Source organism: Ammodytes marinus (assembly GCF_949987685.1).
Source record: "Ammodytes marinus genome assembly, chromosome: 1".
Taxonomy (NCBI): Eukaryota; Metazoa; Chordata; class Actinopteri; order Uranoscopiformes; family Ammodytidae; genus Ammodytes; species Ammodytes marinus.
The window spans coordinates 11880539-11897169 of NC_137230.1; the positions used below are offsets into that span (position 1 = coordinate 11880539).

At 39.8% G+C, this 16631-nt stretch overlaps 1 protein-coding gene across 1 annotated transcript in view; it reads right to left on the reverse strand.

Annotated features, from left to right (window-relative positions):
- Window positions 1-1374: 1374 nt before the first annotated feature.
- Window positions 1375-16631, reverse strand: part of kiaa1549lb (KIAA1549-like b) — a gene marked incomplete at both ends in the record, with an annotated part of 61022 nt that continues 45765 nt past the window's right edge. The window contains 10 exons of the mRNA XM_080028229.1: window positions 1375-1638; window positions 4282-4433; window positions 4577-4725; window positions 5077-5171; window positions 5573-5941; window positions 8501-8633; window positions 9786-9994; window positions 11872-11996; window positions 13123-13253; window positions 16256-16440. Coding sequence (XP_079884355.1) covers window positions 1375-1638; window positions 4282-4433; window positions 4577-4725; window positions 5077-5171; window positions 5573-5941; window positions 8501-8633; window positions 9786-9994; window positions 11872-11996; window positions 13123-13253; window positions 16256-16440 — 1812 coding nt within the window. The remainder of the gene's footprint in view (window positions 1639-4281; window positions 4434-4576; window positions 4726-5076; window positions 5172-5572; window positions 5942-8500; window positions 8634-9785; window positions 9995-11871; window positions 11997-13122; window positions 13254-16255; window positions 16441-16631) is intronic.

The following is a 16631-nucleotide window of genomic DNA, read 5'->3' on the forward strand; positions in this document are numbered from 1 at the left end:
TTGTTTTTTTTAACATATTCACGATTGTTGAATGTCTACCTCAGCATTCATGCACTGTGGACTTTACAAACTAGACGATTCCAGGGCAAACCGAAGTTCTACATTGATAAGTTCACACTGAACACAGTACCTCGCTCTGAGAGTGGTTTACTGTGCACTAACTCTGAGTCATGGCTCAGACAGACATTGACAGTGTTAGACAAAAAAATTAAGGTTTGTGCACTTACAACTTATAGGAACTCTCATCAATAGTGTACATGGATTTCGTATTGTAATTTGATACACCTATTGAGACCATTTAGATGTTTTAATGTGAATTGAATCATCTTTGCATCTAAAAACCACTGGGCTCATAAAACTGCAACTTTGTGATGTCCTTCTAACTCCTTTTTTAATGTTTTTTGTTTGTCAAAGTTAATGTTTTTAAGTAATTTAAAACAGTAAAACACTATAATTATGGTCATCATTGTATATTACTATTTTAACAGTACCACTTTTTACTGTTAAAAATGTCTATCAGTGTAACTTTTTGCCAGGACAAATGCTTCCTTCTATTTCAGATACATAAAAAATACAAACATTTTCATCTTTATACTGTATGTTGAATCATCATTGATGCCACGTAAGACTTAATGTCAAATTGATTGAACTTAAGAGGCTGATAAACTGTACGTAGTGTATAGTGTCAATTTATTAATTAAACAGAAGTTTAAATTATTTTAAAATATAGTATATGAGACCACCAAGGTCAGTCAGTGTTTGCTGATGTTCATATCTAATGTGAAAACAATCTGAAACATTTGGAAAAAGTTTTGTTGTATGTTGATATGGTATGGAAATTTGAATTAACTAAAATAAGTAGTGTGTCTTTTTGAAACCTATGATGTTTAAAAAGGAGATGAGATACATGATGTCCTAATACTGTACATGCTCACATAGACTGGGGTTTATACCTAACCATCTGACAAGAAGTATTTGGTCCTTTCAGTACAGACAATAATGCTACATTTTCTCTCTTTTCAATTGATGCTGATTCACAAAAAAATTCTTATCCTGGACAAAATCAATTTTTTTCCATATTGAGCATATCCTATTGACATATCTACAAAGAAGAGATGCTTGTTGTTACTTACGACATCATCATAGAGGATGGAATTTCATTTTCCAAAAAAGAAAAAATATTTTATTTTCCTTTCAGTCGGGACCAGCAAATCACAAATGGGGTATGTAAAGAAATCAGTGGGCAAAGAAGATCAGTCTGTTTTATAGTACAAACATCAAAAATCAGTCTGAAGGAGAACCACCTTTGTGTGTCTCTGATGAAGATCAATGCACTGGTAATCATCTTCCGCACACAAGGTAGCCCAATTAAAACTAGAACTCAAACATGTCGTTCTGCTTCTTCGCCAGCTTGGCCACCTCCTGCCGGATAGCCTGCACCAGTGCAGAGGTGGAAAGGCTGCTCAGGGGCATGTTGTCCATGTCCTTCACCACCTGGGACAGACTATGCAGAGATGCTGTGCTAGGGGCAGTAGGTGGCTGCTCCAGTGCATGGTTGTACTGTAGGGGTAGCCTGGTAGGGCTCCCCCGTGGGTAGCGAGGATGAGGAAAAGCCTCTACATATCCAGGCAGGGGTAACTGGAAAATAGCATATACATTGAATTAGTAATGATATACTAATTTCAGATTGCTACCTATGAAGAATGGCGGCCAATTACATTGTTTAATTTTGATGTTTTGTTGCCGAGTGAACATTTTCTCTTGCACCACTATTTTAGAAATTATTAAATCGGAGTTAAGTGAGTTTTAATCATTATAAATGAATGAAAATAACACGGAACAATTAGTAAAGTAATAAGTGTGGAGATCTACTGTACAAAATGTGATATTGAAATGGGTGTTGGCTCAAACAGTGTTTGAACTCCAAAAATGACTACTTTTGAATGCTGATACACAGACTTCACTAGTGTCAGATTAACACGACAACTAGAAGAGAAAAAAAGTAAAATAGGTGTTCATTAAGGAAATGTGCTCAACTACCCCGTTATTATGTTGTGTCCACTCCAGCCATACATTCAGATCAGCAAATGGTTTCTAAATGACACTGGTTCTGCAAAAAGACACATGCGTGAAGGCATCTGGTTGAAACAGGCAAACAGACAGGGGAAAAAAAGACAAACATTCTATACAAACAAGGAGAGTCCTGTGCAGGGGAGGGGAGGGGAGGGGTTGGAGGGTCACACGGGTTACAACAGATCTCACAGGACAAATGGAACAAATCAAACATGTCTTAGTTTAATGAAAAACAGGGGATGCTAGGAGGATGCTCAAAGAGTATTGTTTAATGAAGCAAAGTCCGGAAGAGAGGGACATAAGCAGAAAACTACTTTTTGACAGTGACAGTGCCCTACTGAAATGGTCTGCAAAAGACAATGTTTTGAATATAGAGACGATCTCACAGAGACATTACAGATCTATTTTTCCCTTTCTATCTTTCTGACTATCTTAATTTTTACTTTTTTAGCTGTTGCAGTGCTGTAGCTCTCTCTCTCTCTCTCTCTCTGGTCCTGTACAGTGACCAGATGTTATGGGATTTATGTTGTGACAGAGTAGGAAAAAGTGGGTAATTTTCACTCTACACCAATTGTTTTTTGTTTTGTTTCAGTTTAACTGACTGTACATCTGCTACCATAGATAGTATATAAAATGGATGTTGCATCCTGGTAGACCTCAGTTATTCCAGCTGCATCCAATCGTCTTGGCCTATGCACGTTGCCACCTTGTTAGATTTTTACTCCACCTCATTTCCTATTACCGAAAAAGGGCATTGATATGACGTCGGGGTGTGGGAGATACGCCCATCTAGCTGACATATACTTCCGAGGCGAAGTGAGGGCCAGCCAGCGGCTAGCTGTCACTCAAGCCCCTAATTATTCGTAAATTTTAACCTCCAATAGTTTAAAAACTAGCGTAGTCCAAAAAAAAGGAATTCACCCCCCTCAGTGTTGTAATGGAGATATGACCTAAACATACAGACTAGAATGGTATTTTGGACCAGGCCGTAAATAGGTTTAATAATGCTGTGAAAACGGCCTATTTAACATGGGACTCAATGAGAAATTGCTCCGTTTTGGTACCACCTCTTAGTGGCCACTCGGTGAACTGAATGTTTTGTTACTTCCGCATTGGATGCTGTGGTTGGCTTGTCTGCTACACTAGGAGAGATTCAAGGAGTTTATTTTCTGTGTAGAGTACATTTGTAACCTGTTCATGATCTGTATATAGCAGGGGTGTCCAAACTTTTTTCACTGAGGGCCACATACAGAAAAATCTACGAAGGGCCGGGCCACTTTGCAAAAATAACACATTTATCAGGACATGTAGCTGCTCTGATGTTTAGTTTCATAGTGTTTTCATAAATTGTAATCCTTCTTCACGGCAACACTTTACTTGCACATTAAACAGATACATTCCCCCTCTTGTTAAATGCCATTGATACACCCAGTGTTTTCTGCTTTTGCGTCCAATGTCCAGCTGGGTGAAAATAGTAGCCAGCCGAGATCCCGACCCTCCAAGGGAGGTCCGGGGGTATGCCCCCCCCGGGAGATTTTTTTAAGTTTTTAAAGTGAAATGCATGAATCTGGTGCACTTTGAGAGGGAAATTAAGAGGCTGAAGAATTTTGTATGAAAAAAATGGAGACACTGTGTCAGATGAATTAGAAGCTATTGGAGAAGGACACATGGATTTTCCATAATAATATTAATTTAAAATAAAATGTTATGCAGGGTCCCCTGGGATGGGCTTGGAGCTCTTTTTCTTTTTTGGGACATATTTCTCTGTAATATAATGAGTGCATTTAAATTATTTAAAAATTAAAAGGGCCATATTACATTATATTTTTTAAATGTGCCACGGGCCAATCAATCAGTGTTTGACACCCCTGCACTAGTGGGTTAACTAAGAAATGCAAAAAAAAAAAAAAAAAAAAATGTTTTTTTTTTTTTTTTTTTTTCAAAGGGCCATATTACATTATATCTTTAAAATCGGCCGCGGGCCAATAAAAAGCGGGCGGCCCGCGGGCCGTAGTTTGGACACCCATGGTATATAGGCTTGATTTCGCTACAGTTTTTACAATAGCCACTAAATGTGTAATCTCGTTAAAACATTTTAGTCAAGTTATTTTACCACTATAAATTGTTCATTTTGTAGTTATTTATAATTTCCTTTTTTAGTAAGTAGGATTGGATGCTTCATACATAAGCTAAAGCTACATTCCTTACAGAGTCTGCCCACTGTGGCGGCACATCCTCAGGCTCAGGTGGATAGGACATCCAGGAGGGACTGTGGTAGGATGTGGTTGGTGTGGAGACACAGTATTCTGAGTAGCCTGGCCTGGTAGCTGGGATGGCGTAAACGGCTGTTATTGGGTTCCCTACAGAGAAGAGAATAGAGATTTATATTCAGTGATTAATGTTCAGTATTTCAGGTGATGATTAAACTAAAGATTTAAATTTCAAGCGTTTTATATTCTAATTGTATTATTTTCCGAAAATGCTACGTCATCATCCCACTTACCTGAGTAGTTGGACACAGGCTGCTCTGCAGTGATAGATGGAAGTGCCGCTCTATTCGTTGGCCCATATGGGTTGTTGTCAAGATGACTCTGCATTTCACTGACAGATGTTTCTGAGCTCCTTCCCTTAGGTCCCAAGTCAGAGGTGGAACTAAGTCAAAAAGAGATTGGAAAAGCATAAACATAGAGTAACTGAAATACTTAGTCAATACCACTAGATGGCAGACACATTCCATGTAGAAAAGTGTGTACCTTTTTAACATTCTACCCATCTCTCAATGCACTTGTTCAATATTCAAATTTATACAAGGCCTAAAATCACCCTGGCCACAGCACATTACCGAGTGAAAATATAATCCCTGAAGATGAATTTGAATGTGAATAAATGTGGAATATCAGACAGTGTGTATGCATATACTGCTTGCACCTGTGTGTGTGTGTGTGTGTGTGTGTGTGTGTGTGTGTGTGTGTGTGTGTGTGTGTGAGACCTATTCAGCCTTACCGTCTTAAGGAGGGTCCAGGAGGAGGTCCAGCGCGAGGTGGTAAAGGCGGAGGGGAGCCCATGGCCATCTCAGGAAGCTGGGTGAAGTGAAAGGCCTTAAATAGATAGTGAATGTTCATTCCAGGTTACATACACTCTTGAAGGTGGAGTGAGCAATTCTGGAGAATGCGTGTTGTCCGAAAATCAGTGAATATCCCTCACGTTCCACTAGGTTTCCGTACTGTGTGTGCAATGAAAAATAAATCTAAATCTAAATAAATAATACACAGCCTAGACTCTGTAAACTGGCATGTTTGCATGGTGGACTCCTTTTGTTAACATACCTTTTGTTTACATACCAGTTTACAGAGCCTTTTTTGCAAGCACACACACAGTATAAACAGGTAGCGGATCATGTGGAGATATTCACTGATTTCGACAAAAAGCGATTGAGAATTTCTGACTCGAGATTTAACACTCTTAAAAGAGAGGGCAAATCATATTTTTTCCCACTCACCGGTTTGGGCAGGCTGCATTGATATACATCAGTGCCATAAGATGGTACCCACTGCAGCCCTCCACAGCCCATTGTACCCGGGGCACTGGTTACTGGCGCGTAAGGGAGTGGAGGAGGTGCAGGGCTGTAGTGGTCAGGACTTGGGTTGTGGTGGTTATGGGAGTGCCTTCCCGATGTGGACTGGCCCCCTGAAGCTAGGCTGAATGCCTCCTCCAGCAGCAGGTGCATTTGTTGTCGCACTTCGTCAATCGACGGCTGTGAGCTCAGAGTGGATGTCTCTGAGTGGCCTTTCAAGCCCCGGCCGTACATGTATCCCTGTGGCCCCATTAGACGGTCAACATTTGTTTCCTGGATCAACTCAGGCTCCGTCTAAAACATATACAAAGTCACAAGAAAGAGATGCCTCTATGAACTGAGAGCAACATACACATCTTCAACCTCTTGCTTAATACTTATCAATGTATAGAAACAGTGTAAGCTATTGAATAACAAACAACATTGAATTTGCAACAACTTAGGGGCACTATGTAACTTTAGGTGTTTAAGGAAGTGAACATATTTGAAGGTTTATTCTCATAACTGAATAAACAAACGTAACTAATATGAAAATTTTATCCCAGAAACACTTTTTTGAAACACTTTTTTGAAGTTCGAAAGCTACCTGAAAAGTTACTGTTTCACCTTTGACTATACAGCAGCAGGGCCCACAGTTTTCTTTGCAAACATATTATAGGCTTATGTTTGGTTCCAGGTGCTTCAAAATGATTTAGTTTTGAGTTATGATGACATAAATATACAATACTAATACTGTACATGTGGAGTAAATATGTTTTATAACTAACTAAAGGCTCTGCAAATCAAAAACAAATCCCCTCCGTCTAAACTGCATTGAACACATTGTCTAGATGTCATTGGAGTAGTGGTGATGGTTTTTGTGGCGAAATCTGTAGCCACTTAGGAAGGTTCTGATTTGGACCTGGATCAAAAGGAACCTCTCCTTAGTAAATTAGATGGACATCGACACAGATACATACTGAAAAAGCTGGAAAGGTACAAGTTGCATAATGGCTGCTGGCATGCTTTCAGTGGGTGGTTGACAAGGTGCTGACTGAGCTAGTAGAGGCAGCTTAATGTCTCCCTCAGGGTTTCTGAGACAAATCACCAGGAATAGTTTGATCCAGAGGTGCAACTGCTCACTCGCTGTAGCGTAAGCAGCATATCCAGGCAGTGTATTTGTGCGTTAATGCTTTTTTCGCATCCTCCCTCCGTCCATCTCCATTTCTTTCTTTTTGTATCCACACTCCATACTGTGTAGGCTAATCACCACCATCTCTACCCTGCATATTCATCGCCTCTCCAACTTAATTATTATTCCCTTGCTATCTCACTCCATACTTCCCATTCGAATTCTCAATGTTTTTTTAAAGTCCCTCCATCTTCTCATACCCTTTACTCTCTTTCTCTCTCATAGCCTCTGTTTCCATTTATCCAGGCATAATATTCAGGGGGAAAAGGAATATGAGCAGAGGCTGCTCTAATTCCTTTTAGAAAAGAGTGTGTGCCCTACAACAGCAGACCTGGCGTAGTGCACCTCATAAATCAGTCACCCCTCAACAAGGAACAGCAGAGACTTGCATCTGCAGTGATGGGGCCTGCAGCGACACTAGCCCCATTGTAATCAACAGGGCTGGAAGTTCTGAAAAAAATAGAAATTCTAGCAGAGCTGAACAGTTTGCTACACACAGTTTAACTACAGCAAGTAACCCCCAGTAATCGTGGCTGGGAAATCAGAAACCAGGAAGTAACATTTTTCAGGAAAATCTCAATTTGCAGATCCTGTCAAGAATCTTCTGTAATATAATAGTATGCTAGTCATTTTGACACCTGTGATATTTTGAGTCTAGCTTAATCAAATGCAACAGTAGGAAAAGCACAGGTTTTTATTAGACTATAACGTGAATCTGCCAAGTGTACCAGTAAGCCGTGCCATAGAGCCAGCACAACCATACTGTAGCCAGTTCCACCAGGGTTTTTGGGACAGAGCCGCTGGCAGGTTAACGTCAGTTCAGCGAAATATTTCTTTCACTCCTCATATTTATTACAAAAGGGACAGCCCGGGATGAAAACACTTTTAGGAATGGTCAGCTCCATTACTCGTGGGTCGCTCACAGGCTGAAGTTCTGGATTCATGACAGCAAGAGCCATAATGGAAAAATGAAAGAGCAGAGGCATAAACCAGCAATCCCGAGGCCCATTGCGCATCAAAATGACAAGGCCTTGTAAATCTGAACACTTAATTATGAATGAACCACTTTCATTCTTGCATCTTTCTGTGGCAAACTTGAAACCATACCTGAGTAGAATACGCCTGATAGCACGGTGACTATTTCTTAAATAGGACACAGGCTCCAATTGGTAATGATCTTTTTCTATTTTAAGATTTCCATCTTACTAAATAAAGGACCCTAATGCCACAAGCAAAACAGTGGCATTATTTTTTTTTTATTGTCATTTGTTCACAAGCATTTTGAACAAATATTTGTATTTAAATAGTATATGCCAATAGCACCATTAATTCATATTATAAGTCAATATTGCATCAATGAATGCTGGTGAGTGTCTACTTAATGTAAAATCAAACCATTTAAGTAACTAGTACTAGTCAGTTGTTTTTACCATCTACACACATTTGTATCAACATTAAATAATAATGTTGTAAAAAAGTAACACTTTACAATACAGGTACATTAATTAACTGATACTTAATGCTTATTTAATGCTTTATAAACATCAACTAAGCAATTACTGTAAAGTGTTAGCTTAAAAATACCAACACAGTGTTGCTCTGCTAGGGTATAGGGTTGCTTCCTTTCCAAAATGGCTAACTGCATGGGACAGTGGGTCAGTTGGTGATAACATGTGACTCACATCATAGCCGCTGTTGCGAATTCCTCTCCTGGGTCTCTCCCTCATAACAAGCATGTCCATCTCCGTTCCTCCTGGACTGGGACTGCTCAGACTCTGTCTGCTGCGATAGGCAGGCTGCCCTACCTGCGAGTGTCTGCCAATTAGAGTAAAGAGTGAATTCAGTACAAATAAAACCTGGGGTATATTTACTATTAACTGAAATACCTTCAGTACCGCATTCTTACTTTCAGCCATAGTTTCGAAGTGCCTGTAGTACGTTGTAAAATGTTTGTGGGATTTGGAGGGTGTGACGAACACAGGAGGGGAATAAAATGTATTTCCTTTAAAAAAGTTGAATAAAGTTGTGATACACACCAAACCGATACGGCATATTAGGATACAGCATTAGGGCACCTACAAGAGCTGAATTGACAATTTAAATAATAATCCAGTGCCATATGATGATATCCTTGAGGTGTTGTACCGCAAATGTAATACTGATAAAGCATCTAGGAAAACCAAGCAGCAACGTACAATCAAGGACAAAGAAAAGAGAAGCATATCAGCATGTTGCTGATGTAAATGATCAGCCACACACTAACTAGTCAATACTAACTATGGAAAAGGCTGTTTCCCCTCTTGACCTGAGTCTGAGTCTTTCCATCTTAATGTCCATCTGTGAAGCTAAAGCAGGACATCACCAGCATAGTGGATCATCTGACAACCTGCCAATCCTCTTATCTCCATTATTATTAACTCAGGACTTGAATCGAACTAATAAGGCAGGCCTGATGGGTCTTTCAATGCCATCTACAAAACGATAATGACAACATTAGGAGAGACAGTTTCTTCTTATGGACAGGCCCGTCCACACAAATGGCTGGTCCCCTAAAAAGGTCCAGTCAATGGGCCCCCTTTACTACAGCTTTACTCGTATCAATGAGTGTGTAAACGCTCATTCCTTTATAAACACATGAATTTGGAGAGAGACTAACTCAGTGAAGGGTGAAGAAACAAATGTGAAGCTAGCTGCTGATGGCTTTTTGCTGACCGAAAAAAAAAGTTAAAACATCGTTATTGGGGCCAAAGCCCTTGCTACTTCCCTCCTTTTGTTCTCCTATCTTTTGTGGCAACCAATTTATGTACAAGTCCTGGCATTGCTGAGAAGTCAGTTTGGTTGACATTAAAATGATCTGCGACTGCTCGGATTGTATCCTCACTTCCTTAAGAAACGAATGGATTTTATTTTACGTTTGAACACTAGGTAAAACCCAGGTTCCACTTGCTTTCCCCCCTCTCCCCTCACCTCCTGTGAGACTTGACATAAGTGGAACCTCGTTCATCATCAGGTCCAGTTGCCCTCTCATGGCAATGCCGCTGTTTCTGCGGCAGGGCTCGCCCGCTGCTGCTTTCGTCGGTGGAGGGGACATCATAATATCCCTTCCTTTTAGCCTTCAGCCGCAGCTTGTTCCTGTAGTGCTCAATGTCTGACTTCTGCTTCAGAGCCATGTTCACCTGTGGGGAAGAAATAGTGCAGAGATGCAAAGGAACACAGGGAGGTGAGAACCAACACAGACAGATGTGGTTCTTCTTGCTGTAGGTGGTATGAATCAGACTTTTCTTAAAAGTAATTTGTGGATGAAAGATATTGGAGGGTTCATCAGATTAAGTAGAACTGAAAATTGGAGCTGTTGTGCAATAATCAGTCAGAAAGACTGATATATAATCACTTTTCATATTAATGAAATCTTTTAAATCACAGATTAAAATGTAAGATAATGAAAATAAAGAATGAAAAAAACATAAGTGTGGTGCATCATGTTATTGAACAAACTGTTTCCAGTTCTTGTTGGATCTACTGATAACAGAAAGATTTCTGTAAGGGTTTTATGAACATCTGATCACATGAGAATGTGGTCATCGAGGTCAGAGAAAAGTAATTTGAAGAAATGATATACAGTAATGCCACAAATGATTATTTTACTTGTGTTCTCATGCAGTTACTTTTGTTTACTAGTTCAGTAAGTCTTCATCTATGTTTTTTTATATATACTGTATTACATTTTTCACCATCAGACCATGTTTAATTCTTTCTTTGTGAACATACCTGGCAAAAAAACAACAATTCTGATTGTGATTGTAATTCAGATCCCTCATTTAAAATTGCTAATTTTAAAACTTAAATCTTAAGTATTTTTCTGTAACATGAAATATAAAAATGTAGATTTAAAAATAGTACATCTTGAGTTTGATTTATTTAAGTTAGTTCTCAAAATTGCTCCATATCCCACAGTCTATGGTCACACCTGGTATACAATGCTAACATGTAAATGTGGGGACTCTATCAATAAAAAAACAAATTACAGTTTATGAATTTTCTAGAAAAGAACAGGTAGAGGAAGGAGCTGTTATCAGATTTGCATGTGGGATAAACAACTTGAGTTTACAGATAAATATTAGTATCTTGATTATTTTCTAGATAATACGCTACATCAATTCTAGCAGACTCTGCAAGTAGGGCATGATAGGAGATGGTAGATATTATTGATAAAAACGAATATGTTGAGAGATACTGTATGTTTAAAGCAGGACTAATGTGATTATTGTTCAATCAGATTTCATTGACAGGAAACAGCTCTTCACTTGGTTTTCTATTTTTGTTCTAAAACTCACCTAACCGTGATTTGGTGCACAGAAATATTTGACCCATTTTTTTCCAGCAGAGCGCTGTCTACTTAACCTGGAAATCCAGACCTGCCGCTAGGCGCTGGCAAATTAATGCTGCGCCTGCGCCTGTTGGTCTGGACACTCTCCATTGAATCTCATTTAATATGTCAAGAAATCCTGAGCAACCAATCAAATCGTTCTTTCTGATATGGGCGGGCCAGAGTCCTATGTATGGTGCTCTGGGGCGGACGTAACCGGATGACGACAGTGCTGTGCATGTGCCGCCGAAGCTGTGATAGTAAACAGAGATGGAGGATATGTTGTTCGAGAGACAGCTTTCGCCTCGACACTTAGCGATTTGGAAGACGCCACTCAAATCTTTCATTAGCAAGTAAGAGGAATGTTCTGTTGTGCCGACCGACCACGCCAAAAGTTTAATTTAACAGTTAACCCGCTGTTCGCTAAACAAACGGGGGCATAATACGTCACCTTGTCCATTTCTCTGATTGGTCATAATGCTATCCAATTGCGTACAGTGGCATTTGAAATGCACGCGTAGGTGCCATCCATTGAGTTGGAAAGGTCTATTGATCTGGATTTCCAGGCTACTGTCTACTTTGAACCAGTGAGAAAAGACCAACATGCCAATATTTTATGTGTATTGACAGAAAGGAATGATTTAATCTGTGTAATCTCTCTTATTATGATGTGTGCATGTGTATCACCTCTCCATTGACCATGGCTGACTCCTGGCTGCGGTCAGAGGATGCAGGGTGTGAGTAGTTGGGCTGAGCCGCCACAGGCTTTATGGAAATGAGCTGCAGGGAGCCAGAGGAGGAGTCATATGGATCTGAAGAACAGAGAGGAGGTTCACTCACAGAGAGACTACAAATACAATGTCAATCAAAGGGGAATAAACTGTCACAATCCCTCTTTGTCTCCCTGCCCATCCCCTCCCCTCACTCACTCTCTCTATCTCCCTCATTCTCTCTCTCTCTCTCTTATCACCTTTTCTCTCTGTGGCTATCACTGTGGGATTATGTCAAACATAAGTTGCCCATGTCAGCAGCTGAAGTGGTGGGCAGAGACAATAGATCACAAAGATAGCGTTCCCTTCAAAGGTTGTGCCGATGCATCACTGTGATAGATGAAATAAACTGACTTTGCACTCTCGTTCCTTAATCGCCGCTGGACAAACCGGTTTCAATTCTAGTTTGCCTCACTTCGGCTGATGAATTATTCAAATCCACCCATTAAGAAAATCATAATCTAGGGAGCTCGGTCCAATTTAGTACAAGCGGAGTATTTGATTTTGATTAATTCTCACTCACACCCACCACATGGAGTAGAACATTGAGCTTCAGTGGACTACTAAAGAACAGAGAATAGTTCAACGTCTCAGAATCATAGATATCCTCATGAAGAATAGGGAAATCCCCTGCAATGTGAATGTGAAGGTAAATGTGTCCCCCTAAAAAAATATGAACCTGTAAGAGTAGCCTTATCTGTTATGTTAAAGATAATATTGTTATTTCTTGTGATTTTGACTGTCATGGCTTTTACTTAATCTGCTCTGCCACAAGATGTATGACTTCACATAGTTATATTACTGTATGGCATTAGTGTAGGCCTATGTGTGTGTACTGTATGTGTGCCATATTGTGTCCAAGCATCAGCTATAGTCTGACTTTCTATATCATGTCAGCAAAGTGTCTGTCTCATGCATATTCATCTGGTCCATCTCTGCTTACTGCTGAGTGGCTACCTTTTCTGGCTGTTCAAAAAAGCTGCAGTGGCTGTGCACTGCTCTTAAGGTGCCTGTGTGCATGAGAAACAGACTGGGAAAGTGTTTCATGCAGGAGAGAATGGGAGGGGTGGGGGGGATTTGTGCATTTGTGACACGCCTGACCTTGTCTGCAAAAAAAATGGAGCTGCAGAATAAATGATTTGGATTTGCATCAGAGTGTGACTCTCACCGTCCCTCTTGCGCGTCTCCTCCTTTGTTAGTTTCTGCTGTGCTGTGACTTTCAGCACCGTCAGGCTCCTGCTGGAATTCAGTCTCTCTGATTCGTTGCTGATGACGGAACCGTCCTCGCTGGGTAACTTGCTGCAAGTAACCATAGCAACAAGAAAGGCGGTGAGCTCTCCGGAAGCCAGGCTCACAGCCAGGTTATGTCATCCATCCCTCCCTTTAACAACCTCACCTTCCATGCTCCCTCGCTCAAGCTTGAGTCCAGTAAACAAAGCTTATCATTATTGAATTGTTCTGCATAATGAAATGTTCATCATTATTTTAGATGAATATCAGCTAAATCAGTCCCGTGGGTCAGTGTGGTAGCAACCGCCAAACCACAAATACCATACAAATCTAATCAGCTGGATCTGAATTTTCTGATAGCCTAATGCTTCAGAAAATGGAGTTGTTGTGTGTGTTTGCTTTTTGTACTTTTATCTGTACGTTTCAATTAATAAACCTATGTATCTTTATTTTCACATGTTTTCTAGGCCTAGGCCTACATGCATTGTGGATGTATAGCCTACTGGATGTGTCACCTAGTCCTATATGGGGACAAGTGTATGTTCCGATGTCCTGAGTGAAGCGAGAACTGATTTTTCCATTAATTGGACAAACAACTGCTTTATCCAATTCTTGTTCCAACTGGCTTCAAACGCTGCAGCGTAGTTGGAATTAGAGCTGATCAAGGGGCGGCTCAGAGGAACCACAAGGCTGACAGTGACATCAAAGCATCGTGGTCCATCCCCTAATTGTCTGGTAATAATGATAACAGCAAAGAGAGAGACAGAGCAGGAACAGTGGCTGCTGCTCTCCCTGTTCTCATCGAGGCCGTGCTGCAGAGAGCTAGCGCCTTGCAGCAGTCACAGGCTCAACACAGACGTATAGTGTGTAATAATGAATTGAGAAGACGTTTGCATTGGCTAAGTGAGAGTGTTGTATCTTTGATCCTGTGTTAGCGTTTAGAGGCGTAACATCGGGACAGGGGAGGACTTCAGCTAGGGAGAAGCCAATTAGAGGTTATTGTCTAAAGCTAGCTTACGTGCATATTTTTATATTTGTTTACATAGACATGCAATCTAACATCCTAGCCCTATTAGTTGTACGTTGTAAGATTTTTCACTGGCATTTTGTACACAATAAACCATTCCACTTAAATTTGACTGTGACTAGACAAGACTTCTTCTGTAAATACTATTTTGAGTCTTTACTGTCTGCCCCTTACATTTGCGGCAGAATCACGAAGGCACTCAGGAAGTAGGCTAACTTTTGGAAATGTTTAACTAGCAACAAAAATTTTAACAAAAACACAGTTTTGCATAACTATTCGGCTTATTATTTAGACTTAGCAGAGCAGTCAATAAAGAGACCACAAATCCCTGATACAAAGTTACGTAGTTCAGCTTTTATTTAAAACCTATACAAATATAACCTCTCAACATCATCCCACAAGTTTCTATCCTTTTGGGGAGGATGTAATTTCAAACGGGCTGAAATTCACCTTCGTTCACAGGTCATCAAGGACATGAACCTTTAGGCTACCTGACTGAAAAAGCACACCATTAACTCACCTGTTAATGGTCTTGAGCTACTTTTCCACCAGCTACAGCTACGTTGCATAGTAGCAAATAGCTTCAACAATACTGTGGTGATTTCTCCACATTCTGAGCTAAATGTATATCTATTAATGTTTTTTTTATCACCATGTCTAAAGCCTTAACTGGTTACATGAATGATGACGTCTTAAAAGTTGATCTCCAAGAAATGATGGGGACCTTTAAGACCAATATCATGAATAAGACATGAACAATTTTTGCTGCCTCAGGAGTTTCCATAATCATTGCTGCAGGGCCTCCAGTCTATAGATTCCCAATTTCTGTCACATAAATTTCACTTGATCTCATTATCCTGCATGGCTTTGAAAAATGACGCCCTTTTACGTTCCCTGATTAAATAATTTAGCAAGATTTAACATGGCAATTAATTTCCAAAACAGCGCATACTGACTGTGAGATGAGGAAAAATGGTCAATTTCACCTGCCTATACAGAGAAATCCAGTAATGACCGCCTATAATTCAGCAGCAGGGAAGAAATGAGGACGGACAATTGGGCTGGAGGGATATTTTTGTTTTATCGCCTGCGTCTTTATAAGCGATCAAGGAGCTTTACGACACAGCAGTTGTGCTGTTCTTGAGCTAAAGCACTCGTAGCCCTACTGTAAGCAAATTACTACCCTTTGGGAGGGTGCCGCGAAGAAACCACTTATGAATGAATTGAGATGATTTAGCTGATTATCATATAGTTCAGAGTATCTTATAACATGCTAACATTTTAACTGAGACAAATAATCACCCAGACTGATAAAAGATGAGCCAAATGTATACGTGTATCTCTGCTGAGACTGGTAAATTGAAAATAAGATTAAGTAACTTTATTTGGGGAAAAAATTTGAAGAAACTTAATACTGTAGCAATTTTTTACATTCCGATGTCTAGATCATCGTAGTTAGCCACTTTGTGCTGCTCTCTGCAAATGTTAACTTTTCAAGTGGAATACAAACTCAGGTTCTCCCAGGTGTTGAATTTTGGTTTAAATGTCTAATTAATAATAATTGATAATAAGTTATCGCTAATACTACTTGGCCAGTTAAAAAAGGAGAAACATGTCTTGTATGGATAAACAGTTTATACAGTCATAGTGCACCATGTTATTTTTCATTTTGTTTGCCACAGAGCTCATGGATCGTAATGCCCATTTGTACATGTGGACACATACACATACACACACACATCTGCAAAAAAAAACTTATCTAAAATAAGTTTGTGTCCTTGAGGCTTTAAAAAAAATTAATCTGTTTTCTTAAAACTTCTCTGTAAATAGACTTTCATTAAATCTGATATCATAATTATCAGTAATCATTTACTTTAAGCATTTAATTATTACTTCCAGAATAAAATTAATCACACCCTCTGTTAGACTGTTAGATCACCTACACCCAGTTACTCAAAGTAAAACTTTACTCTAAAGATTATAAATTCACTTTTGTAAACGCAGATTACAACACGGGGAGGTGCATATGTAGACATAATGATACCTTTTGTGTTTGTCAGAGGTGAGGCTTTTCTTGTTTGCAGTTCCGTCTTGTTGCAGGGCCTTTTCTAGTGGTGTGTCCCGGATTTGTAGGGACATCACTAAGGTATCCTGGCTGGCAGGCAGGGTCTCCTCATCTCCTCCCTGTTGGCCCAGGTGTTGCTTGGCATAGTCAAAACCCTGGACTGGCTGATGGACAGGTCAAGTGAAAATGGAGAGTCAACTTAAGTATGATTGATTCCCTTTCACATATCTGCAGTCATAAATTGTAATAATTGAATAAGGATAAAAAAATATCCAAACAGAACAGATATCTGAGCCTGCAGTGCCTTGAAATACATGAAAATAAATTAAACGGGTTATTGGACGTTTTTCATCTT